The sequence below is a fragment of the Danio aesculapii genome, chromosome 22, assembly GCF_903798145.1.
Source record: "Danio aesculapii chromosome 22, fDanAes4.1, whole genome shotgun sequence".
NCBI lineage: Eukaryota > Metazoa > Chordata > Actinopteri > Cypriniformes > Danionidae > Danio > Danio aesculapii.
Window position 1 is genome coordinate 16,850,398 of NC_079456.1, and position 9,845 is coordinate 16,860,242.

The 9,845-nt window shown below is 35.5% G+C and overlaps 1 protein-coding gene across 3 annotated transcripts in view; it reads left to right on the plus strand.

Moving 5' to 3' along the window:
• osbpl1a (oxysterol binding protein-like 1A) overlaps window positions 1–8,702 on the plus strand; it is a 30,012-nt gene extending 21,310 nt beyond the window's left edge. For 2 of the 3 annotated variants that reach the window (XM_056447782.1, XM_056447783.1), the window contains 10 exons: window positions 88–185; window positions 701–883; window positions 1,114–1,221; window positions 1,307–1,396; window positions 1,479–1,605; window positions 1,690–1,806; window positions 4,384–4,507; window positions 4,587–4,677; window positions 5,001–5,021; window positions 7,594–8,702. In XM_056447782.1, the coding sequence (XP_056303757.1) occupies window positions 88–185; window positions 701–883; window positions 1,114–1,221; window positions 1,307–1,396; window positions 1,479–1,605; window positions 1,690–1,806; window positions 4,384–4,507; window positions 4,587–4,677; window positions 5,001–5,021; window positions 7,594–7,696 (1,062 nt within the window). In that variant the 3' untranslated portion in view covers window positions 7,697–8,702. The remainder of the gene's footprint in view (window positions 1–87; window positions 186–700; window positions 884–1,113; window positions 1,222–1,306; window positions 1,397–1,478; window positions 1,606–1,689; window positions 1,807–4,383; window positions 4,508–4,586; window positions 4,678–5,000; window positions 5,022–7,593) is intronic. The other variant, XM_056447784.1, reaches the window with a different exon arrangement.
• Window positions 8,703–9,845: the final 1,143 nt, after the last annotated feature.

Consider the following 9,845-nt stretch of genomic DNA (forward strand, 5'->3'; position numbering starts at 1 on the left):
GACACTTTGAAAACTAGTTTATCCTATTGATTAGCTATTCTGTTGGTAGATGTATTCATGAATGAAATGATGTGTTTTTTTATGCAGTGTGTGGCTGCGTTTGCTGTATCGGCTGTGGCGTCTCAATGGGAAAGGACAGGTAAACCCTTCAACCCCCTGCTAGGAGAAACGTACGAGTTAGTCAGGTGAGAGATTGAATATTCTTATGTTAGCTGTAATGTTAACCACTAAGGTGCAAATGTTACACGTTTGCTGTTTTGAAAGTTAAAACGGTAGCATTGTTAACATATTATTAGCATATAATTAGCATATATTGTTAGCATAATTCCACATAATTAAAAAAACATGAAAATGTTACGAAAAATGCATTAAATTAGCAAATGTGTTAAATGTCGCAAATACAATTAGCACGCTTGCATTACAAATACTATTGCTGACAGTATTGCTAATGCTAACAGTAATGCTAACATTTTTACACGCATCTCATTAGAATTGAAGTTTTATTATTATTTGTTTTTTCAAGTGTAACAATGTTAGCATTACTGTTAGCATTAGCAATACTGTCAGCCATAGTGTTTGTTGTAAATGTGCTGTTATTAAAACTTTGGTTATCATTTAGTGTGACTTTTATCCACTTAGCAGAGTTTATCAGTCTGTTGTGTGGTTGAGAATATTCATCATGTTTTGGTCAACCTTGTAGGGATGATCTTGATTTCCGGCTGATATCTGAACAAGTGAGCCACCATCCTCCAGTCAGCGCTTTCCATGCCGAGGGTTTGCAGAAGAACTTTGTGTTTCATGGCTCCATCTATCCCAAACTGAAGTTCTGGGGCAAAAGCGTGGAGGCAGAACCTAAGGGCATCATCACTCTTGAACTTCCCAAGTAAACATTTGTGTAATAATTTGTTTATTAATATTGATGGATTTTTCAATAACAATTGTTTTTATTTATTTATTTTTTTGCTTATTATTGGTTTGTGTCTTTTTTTTGTAAATTAGTCAATTTAGGAGCAGTTTTATTATGAAAATATTTGGTAAATCATCATAATTTTGAAACGTTCATGCATTCTAAGCATATTCATGTTTTAATGTACCAAATTAATCCCGTTGCAGGCATAATGAGGCATACACATGGACGAACCCCACATGTTGTGTCCACAACATCATTGTGGGACAGCTGTGGATTGAACAGTATGGCAACATGGAGGTTATTAACCACAGGTATCAGTGAGTCTCTTCTGTAAATGTATTAGTTTAACTGGATTAACTTCTCTAATGCTGTCATATTGACTGTATTTGCTAACAGAACTGGTGAAAAATGCTGTCTGAATTTTAAACCATGTGGCCTTTTTGGGAAGGAATTACATAAGGTTGAGGGCTACATCTTAGACAAGAGGTCAGTGGTTTGAGTTTAAATATCATGATGTTCTTCGTCGCTGCATCATAGATTATATTGTTTATTTGTTGATTCCACGCAGCAAAAAGAAAGTATGTATGCTGTATGGCAAATGGACGGAGTGCATGTATATAGTCGACCCAGCTACATTTGAAACTCACAAGAAGAATGATAAGAAGGCATCAGAAGAGAAGAAAAGCAGTAAACAGGTTTTTCTGAATGTATTCCTATGGCTGAGAAATTTATTATTTGATTTGAATATGATTGATAATCTTTTATGTGGTGTTTTGCAGCAATCTCAGTCATCAGACTCTGAAGAAACACCTCAACCAGGTGGAGATTCTCTGGAGGTGATCCCAGGAAGTCATCTGCTTTGGAGAATAGCACCCAGACCTGCCAACTCTGCCCAGGTATAGCTGTACTACATTTTTAACGCGAACAAAAAAGAAAATGAAACAATCTAAGCATTTATGGATGTGCAACATGTAATTTTGAAAATAAATAACTTGTCCTTTCTATAGTTGGCAACATTACTGTGTGTGTGTGTGTGTGTTGTGTGTGTGTGTGTTTTCAATAAAACATACAATAATTGGCCAGTGAGGGGTCCATTACAGTAATCCGCCCTGCTGGTGATAAAATCATGAACTAGTTAATGCAAGTAAAAAAGAAACTGAAACAATCTAGGTTTTTTTAAAGAGCCCATATTATATATGAAATAGGGTCATATTTGGGTTTTAAGGGTCTCCAACAACAGTCTAATATGCATACAAGGTCAAAAAACACTTTCATGGTCTTATAATCTGCATTTATTTTTACCTAATTATTACAGTGACTCCCATATGATTCGTTCAGCGATTCATTTGTACCCAAACCCCTCCTCAGCGCGAAGCTAATCTGCGCTGATTGGACCGATGACAGCCTGTTGTGATTGGTCGAAACTGACAGGCTTCAGCGCGAGACAGAGTGAAATGCCCAGCAGCTAATCAACAATATAAAAGTAGTCACAGTGCATACACACTTCATAGTGTAAGGTGTGGATTTTGGCTGCCAGTGGGTGAATGTAAATACAGACGATGCACTTAAAAAAAACAGACGACAAACTATTTTATTGAGCAAAAACTCCAAGAACTGGCGAGGAGCCCGTCACCTGCTCTTTCCACACAGACACAGACACACACGCACACGCACAAACAAACACCTCCTCCTCCTCCTTAGAAGACACAACACCAATAGAGAGGGAGACGTCCGCGACACCTCCCTCACCACCCGCGTCCTTGGTTATATCTGCGACACACGTGTGTGTGTGTGTGGGGCTTTTTTTCTGTGTTAGTGGGCGGGGCCGCAGGTTTCAAATGTCCCGGGTTTGCGCGCAACTACTTGTGTTTCGTAGCCGCGTCATCACGAAACACCTAATGACTTGTTATCAAGACGACTCATTTGAAGCACTATGAGTCGACTCTTTTATAGATGAATCAATAGTTTTAAACACTGTACACTTACAGATTTAAGCCTTAGCTGGATATTTCACTTCACTTTTTCAAAAACTCATAATATGGGCTCTTTAATGTGGAGATTGTCAGCAGATTTGCAGCTGGCCTTGATATATAGTATTATTCCCATGGGTTTATTAAAAAGCCTAGATTACGGGTCCATTTTGGCTTCTGTTTAATTAAATCAAAAATTTAACTTGTCATTTCTCTAGACAAATTAAAAAGAAAATGAAACAATCTAGGCTATTATGAACATGGAGACAACACATGGACATGACCTCAGTCATTTTTAATGATGCAATATATATCGCCCATACACAACAACAATTCTAGCAACAGTTTAGCTTATTTTGCGCACATCTCTATTGGAGTTACCAGTGTCAGTATGGTTAAAAAAACATTATAGTAGTGGTAGCAGATTTCACAGCTTCTGTTACTTTTTACCTTACACTTGTTTAACATTCATTATTATTTGTTTAGGATATGCGTTTTCACATTCTGACTCCAATTTGTTAAAATTACTATAATTAAATGAATATTCTTAAGCATGAACTGTTATGTGTTACTTGCATTGTAATGCTATTACATTGTGATTCTGGCATTATACTTTGAGTGGCATAAAATGGTCTTAAAAATCCAATATTATCGTTTATCGCAATTATATTTTGGTGCAATATATGATACAACAAAAAATACATATCATGACAGGCCAAGTGGAGATTGTGATGTAAAATGCTGGCCTTGATATGTAGTATTATTCTTATGGATTTATTACAAAGGGTAGATTTTGGGTGTCCTGCAAGGCTCAGTCCATTTTGATTTCTGTTTTATTGAATCAAATTTCACTTGTCATTTCTCCAGCGTAGGGGATCAATCAGGGTTTATTAGCTCATTTTAAGGAATCAAATCTTGAAGATTCAAATCACTTGATTTGACTCACTTGAGTCAGACTGAATCAAAGTGAAAGCTTTACACTTCATCGATAATTTGTCCAGCAAATAGAAAACATCATATTTTACCAATCTTGTTTATATCATTTGTGTGGCCAACATAACACCAGTATTGGGTTAAATTTTAAAAAGGTAATAAAATCTAAAGCTGGAGGCAATGACTTAGAAGCACATAAACACCAACTAGTGTAGACCACGACTCTGTGCTACAGGGGAAAATACTTTTAAGGTTTAAAAGTACAGTCATGAAAATAAACAGTACACATTTTTAAAATGATTCTAGCGTGAGAATTTGAGTTTTCTGTGTAGAGCTATTTCAAAATTTGTAGCTTGCCATAACAGCAGAATAAATCTCAAAATGACAATAAAAATTTAAATGTTTAAACCATTTTGAGGATTTAAATAGTTCAGAATCTTTGCATAAGAATGAATGTTTTTTTATAAGCTTCACATTTCTTCTACAAGCAGTTTAATTTTGTGGTACTTTAAAATTCATGTTGATTAAAGTGTTTTGTATCTTTGTTTTGTTTTTATTGGCAATTAAAAGATGTACAGCTTCACTTCATTCGCCATGCAACTCAATGAGCTGGATAAAGAGATCGAATCAGTCATCCCCAAAACAGACAGCAGACTGAGGCCAGACATACGAGCCATGGAGAACGGAGACATCGGTATGTGCGTTTCCATGTACCACTTTGTTTGCTGCATTGAAATATTCAGATATTAACTTTGTTCTTTGGATCATCTCAGACATGGCCAGCGAGGAGAAGAAGAGATTGGAGGAGAAACAGAGGGCGGCACGTAAGAACCGCTCCAAGTCAGATGATGAGTGGAAGACGAGGTGCAGAAATAATTAATTTCGGCTTTACATTTTCTAAAAGTTACTACAGTTATTGTTAGTACTAAATGATAACCAAACTAAATGGTTTGGTTTATGAAAGGTTGGCAAACACGTGCAAAATATAACTGTAGTAACTACTGCTGTTTGGGTTTGCTTGTGACTAACTGCATTATAAATTGTTTTATGCACACCAAATAGCTACTTAAGTAACCGGTTGACATTTAACAGCACTCCTAGTTCATAGTTCTTTGCATTTAACCCCATTTCCCTGTTTGTTTCTTTTGGCATTATCATCTATCCTATGACTTTGCTGCGGTGAGCAGAAACATCGCTTCAGGCCCCAGGTTTGATGCTCGCTTTGTTGCTCTGTCTTTTACATTCAGCTTCTTCTGCAGTTTCATAATTTATTTGCCTTGAGTGACTAGGTAACCACAGTCTATAATTATGGCATAGGACAGATTATTTGTGGTAGAACAACATTGGTTGAATAGACTCGTAATGATAGTAAAACACTTGTTTTCTGTGTGTGTGTGAGCTTTTAAGGATTAATAGATTTAAGAATTTGTGGTGTGCAACACAACTAGAGCACTTTTAATTCTTCATATTCATATGTCAGTAGCTGTTTCCATCCAAAAATGCGCATTAAAATTACAGGCAAAGCTGGAATATCGCATAAAAGACATGTGAATAAAGCAGCGTTTCCATCCAATGAGTCAAAGTGAACAAAATTGTTACTTCCTGATTAACTGGAGCCAAAGATCAACAGTAAAAACGTAATTTGCTGTGGTAGGAGAAGCTGCGTGAATTTTTTTTTCTTATTTAATAAATGACTTGCACCTCAGAAAACAAATGCTGACGCGTAATGAAGGCGTGGTGTCGTTTGAAGGTGTGAGACACAGAGCACAGAAGCTCTTGACAATTCTGGAGGTAATTATTAATCTAGTAACACTAATACTGAGATGTTTAAGGCGATTTAGAATGACCAAAACAACATTTCAGATGTTTTACAGTGTGCTCGGCATGCTGGTTTGTCCATTCACACACATTTTTATCATCACATGATCTCTTATAACAAAATCACATGACATTTTTTAATGCACATACTGGAATTTGTTCGGTAAAAGTGTTTCCATCGTAGTTTATGTGCATCTTTTCCTATCTAATAAAACGTTCATCCTACTCAGTTATGTGAATACGTTTAAGCGCATTTTCAAGATTTGTGCATCTTGGGTGTTTTCGTCAACCATTTTTTAATGGTCATATTCAAAATGTGCATAATAATAGGTGGATGGAAACAGCTATTGGCCCTTTGATGTATATTTGTTGTAACACTACCATAATTAAAATTTGATTTAAGTTTTTTTTTTATATAAAAATAGATCATAGGTGACCCCCAAGGCTCTATTCAAGGTCTGTTTAGTTTTTTTTGTTAATCTGAAAATAGATAAATAACTTATTTTTTTTCTATAGTTGGCAACATTCCCGATAAGGCTGGGTGATTAATCGGAAAGTACTCAATTCAGAACCTATAATCGATCAAATTTTTCAAGGTCAATTTTTTCAATTGCTTTCCCTACCGCGTGTGGAGTAACGTGACTCAGCTCTGTTTACACTTCTGTGTTGAGTCCAGCATATGGTCTGGCGCATCCTTCACGCGTTTGCATACCCCTTGCTGTGACTGATGCTGACACCGACCTTTCAAAAAATAAAACTATACGTTGTGACGACACAAGTATAAGTGTAAGTGGCACTGAGAGGGCAAAAATAAATAAATAAAAGAATTGTTCATTAATCGTAATAGTTAAAATGTTCAATTGATCAAGATTTTGATTTTAAGCCAAATTGCTCAGCCCTAATTCCTGCTGTGTTGTGTTTGGAATAAAATATACAATAATTGGCCAGTGAAGAATCCATTACAGTAATCCGCCCTGCCGGTGATAAAAGCATGAACAAGTTAATGCAAAATAATAAAATAAAACAAATCTAGGTTTTTGTGAATGTGAAGATTGTCAGTGGTTTTGTAGTTAGCCTTGATATATAGTATTATTCCCATCAAATTCCCATAGATCAGGCATGTCCAAGCTCGGTCCTGGAGGGCCGGTGTCCTGCAAAGTTTAGTTCCAACCCCAATCAGACACACCTGGGCTAGCTAATCAAGCACTTACTAGGCTTTCTAGAAACATCCGTGCAGGTGTGTTGAGGCAAGTTGGAGCTAAAATCTGCAGGACACCGGCCCTCCAGGACCGAGTTTGGACACCCCTGCCATAGATTATGGGTGTCTTGCAAGGCTCAGTCTGTTTTGGTTTCTTTTTACTGGAATCTAAAATTTGAACTTGTCATTTCTTTAGTTGGTAACATTGTATTCCACAAATCTGTGCTACCAAGGAAAACACTTTTAAGGTTTAATTAGTACAGTTATGAAAATAAACAGTATACATTTTTTTAATTATTCAAAGGTGAAAAAAGCATTAGATTTATGCATATAGTTTCACAATCGCAATAAACAACTTTAAACAATAATAGATTGTAAAAGTGACTGACATAAGGATATTTAATACTAAAATAAGTAAGTTGTTTTTAGATATCATATACTAATGGCACTTCACACCAAAGGACTGGGTTTTTATGTCCCCCTTAGACAATCTATTTTTAATGTGGAATAAGACGATGTAAACGGAGCTCTCTGGCCTTCTACTGAGAGAGCATGGTGTAACTTTACACCCGGTTTAAGTGTTACAGCCAAATGCTCCACACAGTCTGTTGAACTAAGAAAGAGGCTATTCTAATGGGGGGTCAAAGAAACATTTTTTTTTTTTATGCATGTTTGGTTTTTGAGTCGAATGAATCCATGCGATTAAAACTAGATCAGCTGTCAGCACTGTTACATGTTTGCTAAACAACCTTTTCTTAAAACAGGTGGTTTCATCAAGGTCCCAATCCACACAATGGCTCTCAGGACTGGCTGTTCTCCAATAGCTACTGGGACCGTGATTATTCCCAAGTACCGGACATATACTGACCTGCACAAAAATCTTGCACTGTCATTGATAGACTGTATAGTAAAAATTACATCTACTATAACTATTAAAACACAAACTCTGCACTGGTTGGCTAGGCCAACATTTCAAACATACATAGTTTTTTGAGCAAGAGCTGTTTTAATTCACTCTGTAGAGCTGATTTTAGTTTTTACAAATGTTCATATTTAAACAAACATGCGACTATCAAGGTTTTTAAGAATTGCAGATTGTGACATATCATGATGAAGATTACTACAAGCTGGCCTTAATCTACCATAGCAATATGAGTGTACTGTAATGGCAATAATATGCTATTTTACTCCTATGAAAATGAAATGAAGATTTAACAATGGTAGATTTTAGTAGTCCAGCAAGGCTCCGTTCTGAGACCATTTTGTTTTCCGTTTACTAAATTCAGAAAGTTCATACATTCCCTCCATACTGTGATATAAAACCTAATTGGTTATAAAAATGACTGTTACATTTAAATGTTAACTTTAATATGCAAATTCACAGTCTCTATTTACGATACAGTATTGGGACAGTGCATTCCTGCTGCTTTTGTTGTGATGTTGATTTATAGAGTTAACATGTTGACTAATAAATTGTTATATTATTTTATAATATAACAATCTTACTTTAATTATGTATTTATTTTGAGTCAGTTATTCGTCTGTTTTAAAAGTTGGTCTTGAACAGGAACATTGAGCTTTCGGTTGATGAGTTATACTTTTAACCCTATAAATTTACATTGTGTTTGAGAGTTACATGTTGTTGAGTGTATTTTTTTTTTTTTTTAGAGATTTATCTTAACAAATATGCTTACAGGTGTTTAACAGAATAAATCTGTACAAAAAAGGCATTAAAGGGATAGTTCACCAAAAATGTTAGTGTCCAACATTCTTCAGTCTTCAAAGATGACAGAAGTTTTATTTTTAGGTGAACTGTCCCTTTACATATTGTAATTACATCTGAAAAATACAAATAAAAAACAGTTTACGATCATTTTATGCAGTATAGAGTGATTTATATAGTTTCTAACAGGAAAAAAGTTCTAGTCAACTTGAGAATTATTATGACAGCACGAGCACAAATAAGAAACCGGTATTGTAAAGCAGCACTGCATGACACTTTTCCTCTAGATAAAATGTTTCTGTTAAAAATACTTCAAATCATCGACTATCTACAAGATCTTTACCTGCTGGATTGACTCGTTTACGCGATGAAGACCCGTCGTTGCAGGCAAACGAGAGGACATTTTGAATATGTTTCACTGCTGTGGACGGTTGGTAAAGAACGGTGCTGCTCCTTGCTGTAAGTATACATCCACTTTAACTCTGTTTCGTTTTCTGTGTAATGAAAAATAACGTTACCGAAGTGTGAGGGTGAAAAAATTAAGAAAAGTACATGCGTAAACTGCCCGAATGAATCAAAAGGGACACTTTTAAGCCTTTTTGCCATGTAAACGTTCGACGTTTAGACATTTGTAGTTCCGAATCTAACGTTAGACTAACCGTAACTACATATGTAGTTAGTAAGTATTATAAAAGAAGTGATTATCGAGTTGACGTACGGTAAATAGCCTTTGTGAACGACACAAAAAGTAAATAAAAATAGAGAAATGTAATTTAATCAATTTCAAAATTCATTCGCTCACTGTAGTAGCCCTCTAGTTGGTTGAAATTCACACAGCATCATGGGTAATGTAGTTTTTCAACACGAAATTCAACAGTAAACAGTTTTTATAATAAGCAATTAACATGAACTGATTTGTGTAACTATGGCATAACCCTTAAAGTTAGTGCGTTTTATCAGTTACATTAACATTTTCTTCCAATTTAACTTTATTAATTTAAATAACACAAAATGTCTCGATTCAATGAACTCACACAACGTCTTTAATGGCAAGTTTCATTATTTTATTAATTACATTTCCTAATTCTATTGTCCTCACAAGGTATAAATACCCTGAACATCCAATATTGACACGTTTCACAGTGAAGAAATGATTTGAGCTTCAGATCAGTGGAGAATCATGTACAGTAGTGAATAAAGCCTATCGGAGGGACAGACGTATTACATCGACGGGGCCGAGAATATCAGAAGGTGCAAGTTCCACAACAATTTCACAATATATACACCAACTTC